Below are 21,721 nucleotides of genomic sequence, written 5' to 3'. Positions count from 1 at the left end.
GGCCAGAAGTTGCCAGAAATACCAGAGTTGATTCCGGTACTCTCCAGCCCTGCAAAAAGGGCAAGGTCCCTGGAACAGACAAAGGAGAGTCCCTGGTAATTTATATTTTTCATTATGATTTCCATATTTTATAACATTATTTGATGAATAATGTGAGAATCAGTGGTACAGTAAAGCAATGTCAGAGCTGGAAGGGACCTTAGAACAGGGAATGTCAGAAATGGGAAAGGCCTTAGAATAGGGAACGTCAGAACTGGGAAAACCCTTAGGTGAAAATATCAGAGTTAGGAGGGAGCTTAGAACAGGGACTATCAGAATGGGGAAAAGACTTAGAACAGGGGATGTCAGAGCTAGAAGGGACCTTAGAACAGGCAATGTCAGAATCGGGAGGGTTCCTTAGAACAGGGAATATCAGAGCTGAGAAAAGGCCTTAAGACTAAAAATATCAGAGTTAAGAGGGAGTTTAGAACAGGAACTATCAGAATTGGGAGAGAGCTTAGAGCATACAATGTCAAGACTGGGAGGAAATTTAGAACAGAGAATGTCAGAGCTAGGATGGATCTTAGACCATAGAATGTTAGGGCTGGGAGAAAGTTTAGAATGTGGAATGTCTAAGTGCCTTAGAGGCCACCTCATCCAAACCCATCATTCTATAGATGAAGAAACAGGTCTGAGAAATAGCACACTGTAAGTCAGTCACCAAGTGAGAACCAGAGACCCTCCGGGTGCTTCTCCTCAGTCCCGGCCATTTGACCTAACCCAGGATGAGATATATAACATCAGGATGGCCAGGGACGTGGGGGCAACATCCTGCCACAGTTCTGGCTGCCCGGCTCATTCTGCATCTTCTCCGGAGGAAACAACCTTTTCACTTGGTCATTTACAGTTAATGACTACACCCCGAGAGGTTTTAAAGAAAATCCATGGCATGTTCATTAGCTCAGGAAGCTCTAATTCTAGGAATGTCAGAGAGTTTGGGGGCAGAAAAGAAATCCCCTCGTGAGATATAAACTCTGTCTCTCTCACGCTCATAAGGACTTGTCCTTGGTTTTCCAAAGCCCTGCTGATGCCCCTTGGGATGTGTGAGCACAATTCAATTCAACAAACTCTTAATCAAGTTTCTTTCTTAATAAAAGTGTGTCGAGTACTATGATAGGTATTGGGCGTACAGAGCCAAAATGAAAAAAGCTCCTGCCCACAAGAAACTCAGTTTCGTAGTTGAAAAACTCAACAACTCCATTGGGGTAGGTCAACTGAGTCAAAATTTCATCTTGGGAAAAATTCTTTACAGAAAGCTGAGGAAGATTTCTTTGGCTCACTTCTCTCTCCTCAAAGGGGAAAGGGAAAAGACCAAGCATTTATTAAGTACCTACTATGTGTCAGGCTCTGTGCCGAGTAATTTGTAAATATTATCCCATTTGATTGGTTTAATGGATAAAGAAATGATGTCACTTAGGAAACTTGAGTAGAGTTCTGAAAATATTCTGGAGAAGGAAATGGCAAACCATTCCAGTATCAGACCAGCAAACCAAAGAAAAACCAAACTTCCTCTCATTTTGATCTTTTCCTTTCCTTGTCATCACTCTTCCTGTAAGTGGGTTTCTCAACAAAATGCGCTTAAAATCACAGACTTGGAGGTGAAAGAGACCCTCGAGATGTGAAGGCTCCCAGTGGAGAAATGAATTATCCAGCATCAAAAATTACTAAGTGTTAGAAGTAATATTTGGACCCAGATCCCTCTGATGATAGTCTATGACCATTCCAAGGTACTACACTGTCTCCTGCTTACTGTGCTACTAGAATGTAAGGTCCTTGCAGGAAACAAGGATGCCTCATGTCAGTCAGTCAAACATTTATTCCAGACACTGTGTTAAGTGCTGGGGATTCGAAAAAAGGAGGGATCTCAGGGAGCTCAAGGTCACAGCAAGCAAACAACCGGCAAGATAAATGGAGATAATTAGCAGAGGGCAGGGACCACCACTGAAGAGGGGATTTTACAGAAGGTGGGATTTTAGCCGAGATTGGAAGGGAACCAGGGAAGCATGAGGTAGAAATAAAGAGAGAGAAAGCATTCCAGGCCCAAGGAAGAGCCACGGAAAAGGGAGTCTTCTTGACTCCAGGCCCAATGCTCTACCCATTGTGCTAACTAGCTGCCCACCTGGAATATTGTAGGTGATAAATAAATGTTTGTTGTTGACTGATTGGTTGGTTACTACTGTTGTAAACTGGGGAAAATTACTTCACTTATCTGGGCCTAAATTTTTGCTTCTGTGAAATGAAAAACTAAGCTTCCTTTTAGTTCTTCCATCTGTCTGTCTGTCTCCCTACCTATCTCTGTAAACCAGAGATACTATGTACCATGCAATGTGCAAAGTTTTAGGGATACAAAGAAAGGTAAAAGACAAAGCATGGGCTCTACCTACCTAGCCAGCCAGCCATCCTTCTATCTATCAACTTTTCTGTCTCTCTTTTTCTCTTTTTCTGTCTCTCTCTGTTTTTCTATCTGTCTCCTCTCTATCTCTGTCTATGTCTCAGTCTCTCCCTCTCTCCCTCTGTCTCTTTCAATGCCCCTCTATCCTCCTTCTCTCTTCCCCAAAAGAGGGATAAATAGATTAAACCTCAAAACAACTTTATGTGGTTAATGCTACTTGCCTCAGTTTCCTCATTTGTAAAATGAGATTAATGACAGCATCTTCCTCCGTGGATTGTTATGAGGCTCAAATGATTTAATAATTGTAAAGTGTTTAGCACTGGTACTTAGTAGACACTATAGAAATATTAATTACTACTATTGTTAATATTATAGAAATGTCAGCACTTTGTATGATGCCCAAAACACAGTTGTTGTCCATTTTCAAAGACAACCAATGGCATCAGTGTTGGAGTTGAGGCACAGTGTGTCCACCTGTGGCTGATCAGACCAATATGAGATCAGAATGCTTTCCACAGGTCAGACACAAATACACCATATGAACATTTGGGGTGAACTCTCTGACTTTGCACATCTTGTATTTCTTCTAAACTAATTCAGTTCTGCTTTTCTCTAGAGCACAGCCCCTTCTCTGATGAGGGCACGCCATGCTAGTGGTCCTGTGCCGGGGTCTCCCAGGTCATACAATTGATTCTAAAGTTCTTAAGAGAGACCTTGAAAATGTCCTTGTATCGCTTTTTCTGACCACCTTGTGAGCACTTGTCCTGTGTAAATTCTCCATAAAATAACTTTTTTGACAAGTGTACATTTGGCATTTGAACAACATGGCCAGCCCACCAGAGTTGTGCCCTCTGCAGGAGAGCTGGAATGCCTGGCAGTTTAGTTGGAGAAAGGACCCCAGTGTCCGGGATCTCATCCTGCCAAGTGATCTTCAACATCTTCCTGAGGCAATTCATATGGAAGAGATTCCGTTTCCTGACATGTGCATTTACAGGCACATAGTAGGCACTATAGAAATATTAGTTTCTATTACTACTACTACTACTACTACTACAGAAATGTCAGCACTTAATATGGTACCTGGCACATAGTAGGCACTATAGAAATGTTAGTTATTACTACTACTACTACAGAAATATGAGCATTTAGTATGATGCCTGGCACATAGTAGGCACTGTAGAAATGTTAACTTCCATTGGGTAAATGACTTGCCCAGTGTGACCCATCAATATGTATCTGAAGCAGGATTTGAACTCAGATCACTCTACCCACAGAATCATCTCGTTGCCTTCCATCAATATGTTAAGACAGGAAAGTCTTGCCCAAAGTCCCCTTGCTAGCTGATGCCAGAGCCCAGTGGAGAGATAGGGTTGCCCCATCCCTGGTCCCCTGCTCCTTCCATTAGCTCTGGAGAGCACCGGGACCATGGGAATTCTCCTAGGTGGGGAGTGACCTTCCCATTCTGCAATGACGGGCTTCTGAGACTGCTGGCTGCCCTCCTGCAGGGCCCGCTGGGCACACGTGTCCCCTGGCCGAGTCCTGCAGAATGCCGCCCTGTCAGCATCTTCCCCGCCCCGGACACAACTGGTGGGACTGGGTAACCTTGAAAGCCTTTGGGTCTCACATGTCACCCAGTGATATGAGCAGTTATTCCAGAACAAGAGTCAACGGAATAGAATGGAGTTGGGGGGGTGGGGGGGGGGAATCGCTTAGGTGGGGCCTCTTACCTATTACTGCCAAAAGTGGTCATGAGGTTATTTTTAACCTCAGGCAGGAAGTATTTATTGTTTCGGGGCTGGAAGGGGAGGGAGGGGCAGCAGTCGGCATCCCACTTGTCAGAGTGAAGGAGGACTTCTTGGCCAGCTCCGCCATGGTGAGTGGGGACCGGGTATGGCCAGGAGGAAGGTCAAGGCGGCGGCCCTAAAGAGACCCCAAACACGAAATGGGTCTCTTCTTCAAAGGAGAGTCTCTCTGGCTACTTGGGACAAGGAAACAACTGCAGATTTAGAGCTAGGAGGAACAAACCCTCGGGGTCATTTGGCTAGTCCCACCCCCTTATTTTATAGATGAGGAAACTGAGGAAAAACAGGGAGAATCAACTCCATAAACTTGTTTTCTTTTACTCATTTGACAGCTATATTTCAATCTAACAGGTTTCTTTGATAATCTTATATACTTTATTGTATACACTAAAAGGGGGTCCTTAAAAACCCCCAAACATGGTGGAGAGTCCTATCTTGGATCACAGATGTCGAACTGGAAGCGGTCTCAGGGGTCCAGACTCTCCATTTCCCAGATGAGGAAAACAAAAGCCCAGGAAAGACATAGGATCATGATTTTAAGAGCTGTAAGGAACCTTAAATCAACTGCTGCCATCCCCTCATTTTACAGATGGGGAGATTGAGGTCCCCAAAAAGTAAAGGCGCTTGCTCCAAGGTACAAGGTATGATAGCTGGAGGTGAATCTAGGGCAAGTCCTCAGACCTCTGGGAGAACAAGACTGTTTCCACCGGCCTCCCCCACCGTTGCCCCCACCTCCACCACTCCCAAACTATCATTCTCAAAGCTCTGAGTTCGTTTAGCCCAACTCTTCCACTTTCCAATGAGAAGACTGAGGTTCAAAAGGGGTCTTGTCCAAAGGTCACCCAGTCAGAGGCAGAGAGCTAGGAGTGAAGCCCAGATCGGCAGCCCTCCACGTCCAGGCTCTTTCCATTTGGACACAGTTTGCAGTACTCGGACTACACAAGGTTCGATTCATTGCTTCTCGTGATGGAACCCCAGTCAATACACTGACGGGCCACAAATAATGCAGGCTCCCAGGGAATAGAAGAAGAAAAACAGAATAAGAAAGAGCTAGGCTTTTTTTATGGGTTGTCGACTGACCTCTCTCGAAATCAATAACTCCCAAGGCTTGCAAAATGGGATTGAGTGCTTTTAAGGATCAAATTGTAATTCTTTTTTCTTGTTTGGGCACCTGGGGGGGGGATTAAAAAAATATATATATATATGGCTAGATATACACACACATATATATGTGCCTATTATATTACATATGCATACAAATATAATATGCATGTGTATACACAAATGTAATTATATTGAGTAGGAATATCTTATACATAGTATAATTAGATGTGCAAACATGTATATATATATATATATTTATGTATACATATACCTATATCTATATGTGTATTAAATGTATTGATATAATGTTTATAGATAATATTTAGTAGAAATATATTATACATGATATATTTGTATATAACTATATATTCACATACATTTGTGTATTCATATATGTATGTATATGTAATTGTATATTAATTTATGTGTACATGCATATTTTATAAATAAAATTATATTTAAAAGAAATACCTTACACATAATAAAACTATATACACACATGTATTCATACATGTATATATAAATTTACATGTGCATACTGTCCATCTATGATATATGTGTTATATGCGTATATATATTCGTATATATATTTAGTAGAAATATATTATACTCGATATATATACCTATATAATTATATATATGTGATAGATATATGTAAATTTTATTGTATATATGTATATATTTTATATAGCCATATGTACATTTTAATATGTGTATTATATGCATATGCATACATATTTATACATAATTTTATTAGAAGTATATTTTATAAAATATATTTTTATATAATTATATAAGCACATATCTATATATGAATATATAATTATATATAAATCTTATGTATATATACACACATATAATTGCATATATATGCAAATACATAAAATTATATTTAGAAAAATATATATATATTCCTTTTGAAAGGTAAACTTTCAAACTCTTAGATCCTTTTTGGAAGCTTCCCCCAACAAAGGCAGCACAAGAAAATGCACATTTATGTCTAGAAATGGTGTGTCGGGGCATTAATCTGATGGTAGCAAGTTCTGGCAGCTACTCTAAGAAAAAGAGGCTGGACTCAGAGCTGGAAAGGAGCTATCTACTCTGGAAAAGTGAGGAAACTGAGGATCTGGCAGGTGAGCAGGAATAGCTATGGATCTACAGGCTGGGAATCCTGGAGACTAGAGAGAGAGGCTTGTTTGAAGTCACAGGAGTTTTAAACATCACGGTTTGGATTTAAAACCAGATTGTCATCACATCCTAACATCCCAGTGCCAACATTCTTTCCTCAGTTTTGCCCTGCTCCTAACTCAGAGACTCAGAGACTTAGTGATAGAAGTCATCGAGTCTTTCTGCCTCTGTATTAAAAAGAAATTGAGGCTCAGAAGGTGACTTGCCCAAGGTCACACAGCTAGTCAATGTTGAAAGTAGGATTCAAAATCAGGTATTCTTGCCTCCATTCCAGCTCTTTATCAAGACACCAATTTGTTTGTCTGAACTAGGGTTTCTTGAGTGTTTGCATTCAAGAGAAAGAAAGAAGACGAGAGAAAGAGGGAAACAGAGACACCCACAGACACCCACAGACAGAGCTGTTATTTCCATTGTGAAAACTCTCCTTTCATCTCCCCATATGTTCCAGTTTCACGGGCCTGATTGTCTCCCAATCAATGCTCCTCTGATCGTTGACTGACCCATTTGTCAAATAGTTCAGCAGAAGCCCCCACTGGCTCTCTCCTGGGCAGGTTCACAGCTCGCCTCTTATTCCTACTTCAACACGTGGTGCCTCATTAGAGCATCCAACCCAAAGGCAGGTGATTATACTCCCAACAGTAATAGAGAGGATTTAAATGCATGTCTCTCTACAGTACTGCCTCTCTGTCCTTCCCACAATCATCTCCCCCTCTCAGTCCTATATCGCTCTGGCTCCCACCTTCCACCCCACAATTCTCAGCTTTAGATTCTCCTGATCTGCCCGCCCTGTCACCCACCCACAGACATTAGGATGTTAGCTCTAGAGCAGTTTGGGATTTGGTTCCTGTATCCTTGTGCCCGGCACAGTTCTTCACACCCAATAAGATATTTTGGGATTAAGTTGAATCATGCAGAGGCAGCAGCAAAATGAGTTAATTCGACTTAACAGCTAAAGGAACAGCTAACCTACCAACAGAGATTATAATTAAGGATAAAAAGTTAGCCAATCAACAACAAGCACTTATTAAGCTCCTCCTATATGCCAAATACTGGTCATTGAGGAGAATCTATGGAATTGTGCAGTTCTATAACTATTGTTCAGTTGTGACTATTTGGGGTTTTCTTGACAAAGACTGGTTTTGCCATTTCCTTCTTCATCTCACTTTACAAATGAGGAAATCAAGGCAAGCAGGTTAAGTAGCTTGCTCAGGGTCACACAGCTAGAAAGTGTCTGAGGTTGGATTTGAACTCTGGTCCTCCCAACTCCAGGCTTGGCACTCTATGAGCCATGACATCACCTAATTGTCCAAGTATCTCATTATCTATTATCATAATTATTTCTATGCATCGTTTCATATCTTCATAGAGTATTCTAATTTTAACAAAACTCTCTCACATCTATGATCTCATTCTACCTCCCCAACATTCATCTCTGCTCTCTGCTCATTGTGTGACCTTGGACTTAACCTCTCTGGGTCTTTTATAAAAGAAGGCTGCACAATTGACTCTCTGAGACTCCTTCCAGCCATAAATCTTATGATCCCTTTGAGGATAAATCGGGCAGGAAATATCCTGATTTTCATATGAGAGATTCAGTAGACAATGGGTCAGGTCTCATTCATACTCCTGGCGACAGAGCCAGAATGAGACCTCACTTTCCTGGATTCCAGCTCGTTGCTTTTTTTTTTTTTTTTAATCATGGCTATCTTTTCCGCAGGCACCCAAAAAAGCCAAGAAACGGGCAGAGGGAGCCAACTCCAATGTCTTCTCCATGTTCGAACAAACCCAGATCCAGGAATTCAAGGAGGTAAGTTGCCGTACTTGAAATGAATGCCGTACTTGAAAACTCCAAGCCTTTCCACGGGGCTATTTATTCCCCATGATTCCTAGAAGCATTAGTGAACATTTGGGTAATGTGAATTTAAGGTCCTCCAACAGCTGATGCTAATCTATCTTTCACTACTGATGACAGTAGCAATGTTTTGTGTATGTGACATTGTATCCCCCTCACCTCCTGCCCAACCACGGAAAGGCTCCCACTTCATTTTTCTCTCTGAGAACTCCTAGATTCCTTTAAGATTCCCTCAGTTGTTAGCAATTCTCCTCTCTCTTCAAGAATGATATTTTGTATTCATTTGTATTTTGTATTGATCCGGTTTATATGATGTTTCTTTACAGTTGATTCTCCAACAGAATATGAAATCCTCAAAGGCAGAAACTATTTAACAAAAAGGTTTCAGTAAAAATTTATTTGAAAACTGTCAGGAGAAAGAACCTTAGGTACCTTATACAAAGTCCTTATATGCAAGTGATCATATTTTAATGGTCTAAGGAAGCTTAAGGAGAAGCAATACTATTGCTTTCAAACAGGGCTTCTTAAAAATGGATTACTCCTCAGTAATGAATTGAATCAGCTACACTCAGTGAAAGAACTCTGGGAGATGACTATGAAACACTAGATAGAACTCCCAATCCCTCTATTTTTGTCCGCCTGCATTTTTTATTTCCTTCACAGGCTAATTGTACACTATTTCAAAGCCCGGCTTTTTTTGTACAGCAAAATAACGGTTTGGTCATGTATACTTATTTTGTATTTAATTTATACTTTAACATATTTAACATGTATTGGTCAACCTGCCATCTGGGGGAGGGGTGAGGGGGAGGAGAGGAAAAATTGGAACAAAAGGTTTGGCAATTGTCAATGTTATAAAATTACCTATGCATATAACTTCTAAATAAAAAGCTATAATAAAAAAAATAGCACAGATCCTTCAACTCTTCTTGATTCACTCATTGGTTCTTGATGCATTTAATTACCCTAAATCTGGGGCAGCTAGGTGGTGTTGTGGATGGAGCACCAGCCCTGAAGTCAGGAGGACCTGAGTGTTCAAATCTGGGCAAGTCGGGGTCAAAAGTTACCCTAAATCTTTGCCAGCCTCAGCATGGCTTCTGAAGGACCACCTCTCATTTCTACCCTGCTTCAACAGGCATTTACCATCATGGACCAGAACCGGGATGGATTCATTGACAAAGCAGATCTAAGGGATACATTTGCTGCCCTTGGTAGGTCTTTAATTGAGTCGGATTCCTACCTGCTCTAAGTGGATGAGTGCCAAGCATGATAGGGTGGTGATAAGAATTATTTATATTATTTTTACTTTATTGATGATGATTGCTTTTATACTGGCATAAAACTGCTTTTTGTTACAAAGAAAAATGATTACAGAGAAGGAACTCTGACAGTATATACAACATTTTGCTATACCCATAATCCACTCCCCAGTCCCATCAATTGAGAGACAGAAAAAATCTCATTATGGGAGGGAGGGAAGAACAATAATAGTGAAGAGTAAAGCTGATGTCTTTAGAACTTGATGATGCTGTAATAAAAAAATCATTTAACATAGGCTATATTATAGATCATGGAAATAGTATCAAAAGAAACCCTTAAACATGATGTTTGCTAAGATAATTTTTTTTGCCTGTTGTACAATATTCACATGTAGATGGCACCATAATGGATAGAGCACTAGCCTTGGAATCAGGCTATGACTTTTATAGAGTCATCTTCCCAAGTTCAAATCTGGCCTCAGACACTGACTAGCCAGGTGACACTGGGCAAGTCATTTAACTCTGTTTGCCTCAGTTTCCTCCTAAGTAAAATGAGCTGGAGAAGGAAATGGCAAACCACTCTAGTATATTTGCCAAGAAAACCCCAAATGGGATCATGAAGAGTCAGCTGTGCCTGAACAACAAGGACATTCACTATGTGTCTTTATCCCCTCTGAACTCCAGGCTCATCAGCCTGTAAATTGGTATAATAATGTGATTGAGTATAATTTAAAACTTTAATGAATAGAAGTGTCCCAAGGTGAAAGGGGCCACAATGGGAAATAATGATCACCAGAGGTCTTCCAATAGAAGCTGGAAGCTATTCATCAGTTTAAAGCTTAGAGGGACCTTACAATTTATAAGGTCTTAAGAACTTACTGAGTTCTATGCCCTTCCTTTCATAGATAAGGTAACTGAAGTCCGTAAAAGTAAAGTGATGGGCCCAGTGTCCCCCAGACATTCATTGGCAGAATCAAGATTTGACCTTAGGCCTTCTGATTCATAATCTTGGGCTCTTTCCATGGAGCTACAATGTCATTTATGGGGGATATCGTAAGGACTCCTGTTCAGAAAGGGATTGAACCATATTGCCTCAGAGAGCCCTTATTAAGCCTGAGATTCTGTGAGTCTACTCTGAATAAGATGTTATGAACCTTCTCTAGAATGGCGATTTTTGTTAAAATCTTAAGAAGATAAACTTCAGAGACTAAGAACCAGAGGATTCTAAATAAGGAGGGGTCTTAGAACATAGAATGTTTATACAGGCTGAGAGGGACCTTAGGACAGGGGACGTCAGAGCTGGAAGGGCCCTTAGATCAGAGGATGTCAGAGCTGGAAGGGTCTTAGAATGGGAGGTGATAGAGCTGAAAGGAGGCTTAGAACAGAGAATATCAGGATTGGGAGGGAGCTTGGAACAAGAAATGTCAAAGGACCTTGGAATAGGGAATGTAAAAAGCTGGGAGGGGCCTTAGAATATGAGTTGCAGGGCTTGGAAGAACCTTAAAATAGGGGTATCAGAACTTAGAGGACCTTAGACTACATCACATCAAAGTTGGAGGATACCAGAGATTCTCTTAAGTACAAGTGTCCCCCATTTTATGGAGGACGACGACTGTAAGATCCATCAGGTAAAAGGGGCTTGCCTATGGTCACATAGTCTTGACAAATCAGGGTTTTGTGACCACCCCATCCATCCTCTGATCCCATTTTTTCCTCGTTATGGATCCCAAAGTTTGGTTTGTGTCTCAGGTCGTGTGAATGTGAAAAATGAAGAAATCGATGAAATGATAAAGGAGGCTCCAGGACCAATCAATTTCACTGTCTTCTTGACCATGTTTGGGGAAAAGCTCAAAGGTGAGTAGTCTTGGCATGAGGAGCAGGCTGACCTGCAACATTCATGGATGGGTTGGAGAGAGAAGTCCTGTGCACTCCGATAATGTGGGGATGAGCCATTTCCTGGGGACTAGGATGCTGGCAGTATGTTTGACCATCAAAAGTGAGCTATAAGGACACTGAGACTTCACTGAAAAACTGATATTCTCAACACGCATTGATCTTCAGGCTTTACCTCATGTCTCTAGGCCTAGTTTTCCCTTTAAAATCAGCAGGTGTAGCACATTCCCAGGGGAAGCCCTCGGGTACAGAGAACCAGCTTTGTTTCAAATCTTTGCATCAACTGGAAATTGGAGACTCTGATGCTCAGAACAAAGACCACAAAGTGGGCTCGAACCAAGTAACTCAAAAAGTGCCTTGAAATCGGCTTTTGTTCAAAACTAATTCAGTTGGGGGTGAGGAGGAGACTTGGAGAGCTTTGCATCATAAGGAATCAGGAAATGAAGGTTGGAACATCAGATATGTTCCACTTAAACTATGGTATCTGGTGAGGGGAGAAGGGAGGAAGAAGAAGAAGGAGTAGAGGAAGCATTACTCCTTGTCTAACTATTCTTACTAACTAAGTATTAAGCCTAGTGGTTTCTACTTGTTGGAGGGTAACATTCACTGTCAGGATTTCAGTTCCTATAAACCATGGTAAGTCCATCCCTGTTATGGCTCTCTCTTTGCAGAGCTTCTTCCATATAAGGCAGCTCATCACCTTGACCCTCCCTAGCTTCTCCTGCTCTTGGGGATACTATTTATTGTTTCTCAAGGATATCTGCTGGCTTGAATGTGCTTCCCATTTATTCATGATCCACGGGGTCTCTGCCTTCCATTTCAGGTGCTGACCCAGAAGAAACTATTCTTAATGCATTCAAAGTGTTTGATCCAGAAGGCAAAGGGGTGCTAAAGTCTGACTAGTAAGTGGGGAATAAATTCTGATCTTTCCCAATTTAAAAAAAAATTCCAATCTTAGTAACCTTCTACCAATACAATTATCCAAATATGTCAATGAGAACCTTTTCAAAGCTTAAATATAAAACAGCAAACTTCCATTTTTTTAATAGTGTGTTCAGAGAAAAAAGTGTATATGATCTTGCCATGAAGATGACTGTAGTTAGCAAAAGATTTTGCTCTCTGTGCTCTAGTTCAGCCATGTCCTACATATCTTGAAAGAATATATGTCCAGGGGTGGATTATGGGTCTGTTTTCCAAAGATCATTATAACTAAATCTGGAGGATTTCATTACTAATGTATTTTTAGCTATAATCTCAATTCAGTTACAGATGAATTATAATATTAGAGGAAAGAATGATGAATTTGGAATCTGAATTGCCAGATTAATTTGGATTAGATGGATTAGATTTGATATTAAAATGTTTTTTTTTGCCAGTCATATGACACTCCTTATGAATCTCAGTCTCTGTAGTTTATAAAATGGGCACAAAAATGTGGATAAAATGAAAAACTTCCTACTGAATACAACTGTCTTATTAAAGTGAAAAGATTCATCCATCTCTAGATCCGTTTGTGGTTCATACTTTGTATGAAGTAAAGGTCTCTGCCTTTCAGTTTCTTCCTTTGTTAATAGGGGCCAATCAGTTAGAATCCCTCATAAGTCTCCTTCTAAATTCTAAATCTATAATCTCTGAACCTTTGATATTCACTGAAGAGAAGATCCACACTGACAAAAATCCTTAAGATACTAAACTATATAGACCAGATATTAAAATTCTTCAGATCATTTTTTTTCTTGTAAATGCGTGTGGATGTCTTTGTACCATGTGAATGTTGGCCATTGGTCCGCCATTCTTTTCACTCCCCCTTTCTAAGGAATAGGGACAGTCTCGTATCCTTCCCAGGCTTTGTCTGTCTCCTCTGGGTGGAGTGGATATAGGATATGATCTTTAATCACTACCCTCTCCCTTTCTTTCTCACTGAAGATTTAATCTGTCACACCCTATTACGTTAGCATCTTTTAAATTGTAATAGCAATATAATGAACCCTTTTATCAATAGTCTGCTATTTTATGGAGTTTATAATAGACAAAAAAGTAGTAGCATGACAGTAATAACTCAGAGCCCCCAGTTAGAAAAAAATCCTAACATTCAAGTCAAGCTTTGACTTGTCAAACCTGACAAGTTAAGGAAAAATGACAATTTATTATTGCTACCCCTAGGTGGGGCAGCTAGTTGGTATAGTGGATAGAATACTGGGCCTGGAGTCAAGAAGATTCATCTTCCTGAGTTCAAGCATGGCCTCAGACACTAACTGTGTGATCCTAGGCAAGTCATTTAACCCTGTTTCCCTCAGTTTCCTCATCTGTAAAATGAGCTGAAGAAAAAAATGGAACTGAAGAAGAAAATGGCAAACCACTCCATTATCTCTGCCAAAAGAACCCTAAATTGGGTCATGAAGAAGTAGAAATGACTAAACAATAACAAAAATTCTAGCTAGCCCTCTGAGTGTCAATGCTTGAAAGGAAAATTAGGATATAAAAACATTTAGATTTTTTAAAATGAGCAGAATATATTACAGAGGTTGTTATACACAAGCATGAGGAGGGGAATATGGAGGAAAAAAAACTTTTCTAAACTTCCTTCAGTCTTTAAAGAGGCAAGTACAACTTGCCTGACTCTTCTGTTTTTAGCTATCTAAGAGACTATGGGCTCTCCTTTTTACTTTCTTCTTGTTCCCAAATCTTTCCTTCTTAGCACCTTAATTCTTGGACAGAAATGCTTCCCCCATCTATTGTATCTACTCAGTTTTCAAAAGTCCCAATTTCTCTCTTGTCTTATCTATTCTGTTTCTCTTTAAAAGTTTGTAAGTATAACTCCAGTTCACATTCTTTCTCAAAGATCATGGTAGCCCTAAATAGTTCTCAGGACTGAGAGGAGAAAGCCTCAGAATTATGAATCCCAGGACACCAATTAATTCTCTCTATTACATACATATTTTTCATGATGATGATATCAGTACATTGATGTTTTGGTTTAAATTTTTTATGCCTTCTATATCTCCCTATTGTTCTTATTTCACTAAGCAAAGATGAAAACTACAAATGTCTTATTCCATTCATGGAGGTGGCTTGGTCTAGTGGATACAGAGGACTGCCTCCGAGTCAGAGTCTAGCTTCTGGGTTCGAGTCTAGCTTCTGGGTTCGAGTCTAGCTTCTGGGTTCGAGTCTAGCTTCTGGGTTCGAGTCTAGCTTCTGGGTTCGAGGCTAGCTTCTGGGTTCGAGGCTAGCTTCTGGGTTCGAGGCTAGCTTCTGGGTTCGAGGCTAGCTTCTGGGTTCGAGGCTAGCTTCTGAGTTCGAGGCTAGCTTCTGAGTTGTAATGGCCAGGTAATTCAGCATATTATTTAGACTTTCAGTGCCATAGGCAAATCTCTAAGACTAAATTATAGCTGATTTGCTGATTGTCAGTGGTGGAATGGATTAAAAATCCATATTCTACACTTTTTTGGTCATTCTCCAACCCCTTTTGGTAAGTCCTTCCTAGCTTCTTGCCTCTGGAGTCATTAGGTTGCTTTTCTCTCTTCACAGTATCCAGGAAATGCTCACCACCCAAGCAGAGAGGTTTTCTAAAGAGGAGGTAAGTGACCATCTCTTATGCTCGTCAACCTCTCAGGTCCCCGGACCTGAACCCATCATAAAAGGGACAATAAGACCCACAACCTCAGCAGCCTGATAGACACCAAAGTAAGCTCCTTGAAGGAAAGTGCTGGATTTGTTTGGGGGCATTATATCTCTGATATCAAGTACCAAACCTGGCACATAACAGGTGCTTAATAAATGCTGATTAGATTTGAAATAAATGGTGGTGGGATAGTAGGGGCTTAAAAAACCTGAGTTTAAAGCCTACCACAGACTACTCTACCCATACATACTACTAGTTTTTGGGAAAACAATATATAACTTTTTTTTTTAACCTCTGGTAAACCGTTTCTTCTCTTCTTGTGAGAAGATGATGGTGACTCAAGGAGACCGAGAGGCAGCTGCTGTTCTCTAACCTCTCTCCTCTTCCCTCTGCCTCCAATTTATTTTCCCAGTCCACAACAACACCTGTGTCAGTAAAGGCTGCTTTGCAACTCCTTCAAATGTTACGATCCACAGCTGTGGAGGCTCTCAGAGAATTGACCTGCCCCTTCACTTAGACATGTCCTTAACAACTAGCTATGATGCCTTGAGCAAATCATATCACCTACCTCAGTTTCCTCATCTATAAAATGGCTGCTATAGAATATATATATATATATATATATATATATATATATATATATATATATATATATATATAAATTAGCTGTATCACTCAGCTTCACAGCCCTGTTGTGAGATAATGTAGACAGAGAGCTATATAAATTTCAATTATTATTGTCATCCTCCCCATAACACAGGTGGCCATCAGCTATTCACTCTGTCTTATAGGGATAGAAAAATAGATTCAGAAATGCCTTTGGAGACCTGCTGAAACTGTCACTTTCCTTTTGGACCGACGTTAGCATTGATATGCTCCATGATCTTCCTCTTAAAAAAAAAATAGCACTTGGTCTCCCAGGATGGAGTCTAGAAAATGCTATACTTTACATATTGATTAGCTCGAATTCTGCTGTCCTTTCTTCCTAAGAACTCAAGCGATGATAAAGAACAGTCGTGAGCTCCATTCTTCTCCTTGCTTGCTGTGATTGAATACAAACTACATTATCGTTTGTTACTTAATCCCCTATTTCCCAGACTTTCTGAAACAGGATTCCTTTTGATATCTATCTGAAGTCCACAGACATATTCCTCACTTCCTACAGTCCATAGTCATAGATTTGTAGATTCAGAGCTAGGAGACAAGTCAGGGACCAGGTAGCTTAATCCTTTCATTTTACAGATGGGGAAACTGAGGAGTCACTTGACCAAAGATGTACCGATAATAAACATCAGATCTGAATCCAGGTTCTCAGACTTTTGAGCCTGCTCTTTCTATTGGACCAAAGTGATTTTAATTCAATTCAACATAGATTTATTTTTTCTTTTTTTTAATAGCATTTTATTTTTCCAAATACATGCAATAGTTTTCGACAATCATTTTTGTAAATTTTTGTTCCAAATTTTTCTTTCTCCCTCCCAAGATAGCAAGCTATCCAATATAGGTTAAACATGTGCAATTCTTCTAAACATATTTCCATATTCATCATCAATACAGATTTATTAAGCATCTACTATATCACAGGAAGGGCTGATATGGAAACAAGATGAAAAATAGTCCCTGCCCAAAAAGAGATTATATTCCACTGGGAGGGATACACTATAAAAACAGATAAATAAATAAAGGATAATCTAAGGAAAGGATCTACAAAAATATAAGATCAGGGAAAATTCCCCATGAATTGTAGAAATTGAATTGATCTGGAGAAAAGGATTCTAAGAAGTGACAGTGAAGGAGAAATGCATTCCAGGAATGGATGACAGTCCATGAGTTCAAAAAACAACAAATCTAGTTTGCTGGAAAATCAGCTCTGAGTATAGAGATTAAGTCCAAGAGTTCCATTCTCCTTATGTCCCATAGCTAAGTCTCAGGAGGTCTCCTGTCCCCATCTCTTTCCTCCCTCTATTCCTTATCAGACAGTTACTAGATCTTTTGGGTTCGTGAGCGATGAATTTCCAAGAACTATAGACAAAGTCTCAAGTTTAGTACTTATTATCTGCGTGTGAATTCTCTATTGTGGGTTTATTGATAGCATACAAATTTTATGGACATACTTCATAGGAGAAGAATCCCATGATGTGCTGGTAAATATTTAATATACAACTCTCTGGGGGAGGAAATGTATGCATAACACACTTTTAAGTTTAATATGCATTATTAACATTTTTCTATCACTTTCTTAAGTCTAAACAGTCAACAGACCAATAAATCAATCCCTGAGTTGTAGCATTTGCCAAATTTCAAGTTTTAAATGCTCAGGCTGAAAATTTAATAATGTTCTCTTGAGGAGCAGCAACTTGGCTCCGTGGATAGAGCACCAGCTCTGAAGTCAATAGTATCTAAGTTCAAATCCAGTCTCGGACACTTAATACTTCTTAGCTGTGTGACTCTGGACAAGTCACTTAACTTCAATTGCCTCTCCCCCCCAAAAAAATAATCTCTCACAAGACAGGTATAAGCTGTCTCTAGCTCCACTCTCTGTGCATTCCCCTTCATTAGTCACCTTGACTTGACTCGGAGAAGGTAATCTATGCATTTTAATAGCTGAAATTTAAGTAGCTGTTTCCAGGCAGATAACTGACTGGTTCTGGAAGACCTACAGGAGTTAGGGGCTGTGCAGTTTTATACTCTGATAGACATAGAGAGCTCTCACCAGCATCCTTCTCATTGGGTAAGCAGATTAGATACCTTTGTATCCACTAATCAAGAGGAGATCAGAGAAGGCTAAATATATAGAAATATATAATCACGGTTCTATCAATCAGCCCTTTTACACCAGGTATTATTCAAGGCTGAGGATACAAAGTCAAAAACTAAAGCACCTCTGCCCTCAAGGATCTTACATTTTATGAGGGGAAACAATAGGAACACACACACACACACACACACACACACAGAGTGAAATGTATACAAAAATCCAAGATACTTTTGGGATAACATGTAGGGATATACTAGCAGGGGTGAAGGATCATGGAATGTTTCATGTAAAAGTATGTATGTGGCCTGAGCTAGAAACTAGAAATTCTAATAGATGGAGGTGAACAAATTCTTCTAATCTATAAAAGTTTAGAGACAGAAGATAGAATGTTATATAAAAGCAGCAATAAATAAACTAGATTGTCTGGAATGTAGAATGAGTGGAGAATAATAGTCTTTGAAAAGTAAACTGGAGCCACATTAAGATCATCTTTAAAAGTTAAAGAAATTTGTACTTCGTTCTGGAGGCAATAGGGATTGTATTGGTTTGGTGGACATTTATCAGTTGCTGTCTCTAAGGGTCTGAGCTAACTGTCCTGCCTCACTCATGGCCCCCATCCCTTCAGAATGCATCCTTTCATCCTATATTTTAATGTGCTTGGTTACAGATTGACCAGATGTTTGCAGCCTTCCCTCCAGATGTAACCGGAAACCTAGACTACAAGAATCTCGTGCATATCATCACACACGGGGAAGAAAAAGATTAAGGGTGGGAGTGGGGGGTAGGTTCTCCTGTTCCTTCATGCCTTCCATGGTTAGTAAGTGCCCCATCCACCCACTTGCTCTGGTCCAGCCTGCATCCCTAATCTTACTCCCATTTATTAGATGTGCTCGTGCCTTCTCCCATCACTTAGTTCTATGGCACCCCAGCCCCATCTGCTCTGTCCCTCCCCCTCCTGGATCCTGACTCTAGCTTTCCTTTTACAAAATGAGATTTAAACTTGTCTCAATAAAGTGAAGTTATCACTTTGGTGGCCATGACCCCTTTCTACTAGAGAGTATCTCAAATGCTTCGCTCAAGAAGATATTGAAATGGGCTGTTTGTTTGTTTGTTTTTTATTTTATTGTTTTGTCCATTCACATTGTGGTCATTATTACTTTTTGCTGGTCCTGCTTGTTTTGTTCTGTATCGTTTCATATAAGTCTCTCTATGATTCTCTGTATTTGTTACATTCATCGTCTCTTTGAGAACAATGATATTTGGGGACCACCACTTGGGGAGCCATTCCCCAAATGATGGGCAGCTATATTGTCTCCAGTTCTCTGATATCATAGAAAGGGTCACTATGAACATCTTAGCATACATGGGCCTTTCTGTTATTAACATCCATGAAGTCTATAAATGGAATGCCTTTCAAATGGGTTATCCTATACTCATGTTTATTGTTGTTTAGTCATTCAATCCCATCCTACTCTTTGTTCCCCCATTTGGGGTTCTCTTGGCAAAGATACTGAAGTGATTTGTACCAGTGAAATTGAAGGAAGTGGATCAGGAGGAAGAGGAGGAGAAAGAAGAGGGAGAAGGAAAAGAAGGAAAAGGAGAATGAGAAGAAGAAAATAAATAAGAAGAGGAGGAGGAGAAAGAAGAAAGAGAAGGAAAAGGAAAAGGGAAAAGAGAATGAGAAAAAGAAAATAAAGAAGAGGAGGAGGAGAAAGAAGAAAGAGAAGGAAAAGGAAGAGGAGGAGGAGGAAGAGAAGAAGAAAGTGAAAAGAAGATGAAAGAAAAGATGATGATGATGAAAGAAAAGAAGGAAGAAAGAAAGAAAAGAAGAATGAGGAGGAGGAGGAGGAGGAAAAGGAAGAGAAGGAGAACACTTTGCATATATCATCCCATCTTAGATTAACAACAATAATAGCAATTAACATTTATATAGTGCCTACTATATGCCAGGCACTGTGTTAAATGTTTTATATACATTATTTTATTTGATCCTCACAACCTCCTGAAAGGAGGTGCTATTATTATAATACCCATTTTGCAGTTGAGGAAAATGAAGCAAACAAAGGTTAGCTCACTTTCCCAAGGTACCACAGCTAGGAAGTGTCTGAGGCAGGATTTGAACCTGGGGCCTCTTAGTTGTAAGTCCAGACTTCTATCCACTACACCAAATTATAGCATGCTTCCCTAAAAGCAATGACCCCCTGGAGTCAGCCCAGGAGACCAAGCTGCCTATGTTAGGATTCTGTGAGCACTGAATTCTTTTCTTTACAGTGTTTTCATGTTCTCTGAATGTTTGAAGATATTGAGGTTTAAAGGAGAACAAGGGCTTTGTGCACAGCATGCAGAATCTTCCCCTCTGCCCTCATCTTTTATTTAAACCAGGGTCTGGGAAGGAATACGCACATCTCCTGCTGTCAGGAGGCAAGGAATATATTCTCCCTGTATCCTTTTAGTCCCTGCCCCTGACTACTAATCACATCTCCCAGTTCATAGGATCCTGGCTCTAAAGCTGGAAGGGACCTCAGAGACCTCTCATTTTATAGATGGGGAAACTGAGGCTTAGAGAGGAAATGACTTGTGCAGGGTCACAGAATTTAAGTGGCAAAGCTAGATTAAAAAAAAACCCACATCTCCTTTCTCTGTCTCACATCTCCTGTTCTTTCTCCCAAAGTTCAGTTCTTTATCCCCAAGACCTCTTGAAATGCCCTCACAGCATTGGTTCATTGACAAAATGAGTGATCTGGACAAGGTGACCTTTGAGGGGCTAGCTCGTGCAGCTCACTCTACAGCCCTTTGAAGCTGTCTTCCCATAGAGGGTCCGTCACATGAGAGTTTAGATTTATTGTTTTGGGTCCCAAAGGGCATAACTAGGAGTGATCGGTTGAAATTGGAAGGAAATTGGAGTCTGTAAACTCTAGGTCAAGGAGACTTAACTCAATTTCGGGCAAAACTCTTGAATGTATTATGAAAGCAAGAGATTGGACATATGATGAAAGGAAAACAGTAACCCCCAAGAGCCTGGATGGCTTCATCCAGATGAGTTCATGGACAGAGCAGCAGAATAGTTCAAGAGTTGAACTTCCAAGTCCTCAATTCTCACCATTGACATACACTGGCTGTGTGACCCTGTGGAAGTGACTTGTCTCTGTGCCCCAAGCAGCTCTCTGAGACAAAAAAAAAAAAGTAGCAGCCGATGGCTAGAGGGACTTGGACACAATGATGAAATCCTAGATCCTGCCTAAAATGGAGTTGGGCTGGCCATGTAGAGTGACATTACAGCTAGATTCCATACTTATTACTTGTGTGACCCTGAGAAAGTCACTTAATTATGTTTGCCTCAGTTTCTCATCTGTAAAATGAGCTGGAGAAGGAAACGGCCAACCAGTCCTAATATCTTTGCCAATAAAATTCCAAATAAGGTCCCAAAAATTCAAACATGATAAATAAATGGCCAGCCATAACCACAACCTGGATCTCAGCAAAGAATCTGACAAGGCTATCTCATGCTGCCCTTGTCATCAACATGGAAAGATGAGAGCTGCATGTTAGGTGAGATTTGTCATCTGTTAAGTTACTGGATCTGAAGAAGAGGTATTAATGGGTCAACATCAGCTGAAGGTGATATAGTGGGGAAAAGTAGCAACAGAGCTTGAAGTCAGGTAAACCCGGCTGTTTAACCCATCTTGCTGTGAGATCATAGTTAAGTCACTTAAAGTCTCTGAGACAGCAGGGGTGAACTCTGAAAATGATGATGCCTACAGTAACTCCCTTCTAGCATCATTGCGATGGTCAACTAGGATGCTATAAAGGGT

At 40.2% G+C, this 21,721-nt stretch overlaps 1 protein-coding gene across 1 annotated transcript; it reads left to right on the top strand.

Annotated features, from left to right (window-relative positions):
• Positions 1 to 4,113: 4,113 nt before the first annotated feature.
• On the top strand, positions 4,114 to 18,942 carry MYL2 (myosin light chain 2). Its single transcript, XM_003761017.2, has 7 exons — positions 4,114 to 4,304; positions 8,243 to 8,332; positions 9,513 to 9,588; positions 11,386 to 11,490; positions 12,353 to 12,431; positions 15,058 to 15,106; positions 18,577 to 18,942. The coding sequence occupies exons 1-7, from the start codon at positions 4,302 to 4,304 to the stop codon at positions 18,673 to 18,675; spliced, it is 501 nt and encodes a 166-aa protein (XP_003761065.1). The 5' UTR covers positions 4,114 to 4,301; the 3' UTR covers positions 18,676 to 18,942.
• The last annotated feature ends 2,779 nt before the right edge of the window (positions 18,943 to 21,721 follow it).

This window comes from Sarcophilus harrisii, chromosome 1 (genome assembly GCF_902635505.1).
Source record: "Sarcophilus harrisii chromosome 1, mSarHar1.11, whole genome shotgun sequence".
NCBI lineage: Eukaryota > Metazoa > Chordata > Mammalia > Dasyuromorphia > Dasyuridae > Sarcophilus > Sarcophilus harrisii.
The sequence above is the reverse complement of the archived record's forward strand: the minus strand, read 5'-3'. Positions and strand labels throughout refer to the sequence as shown.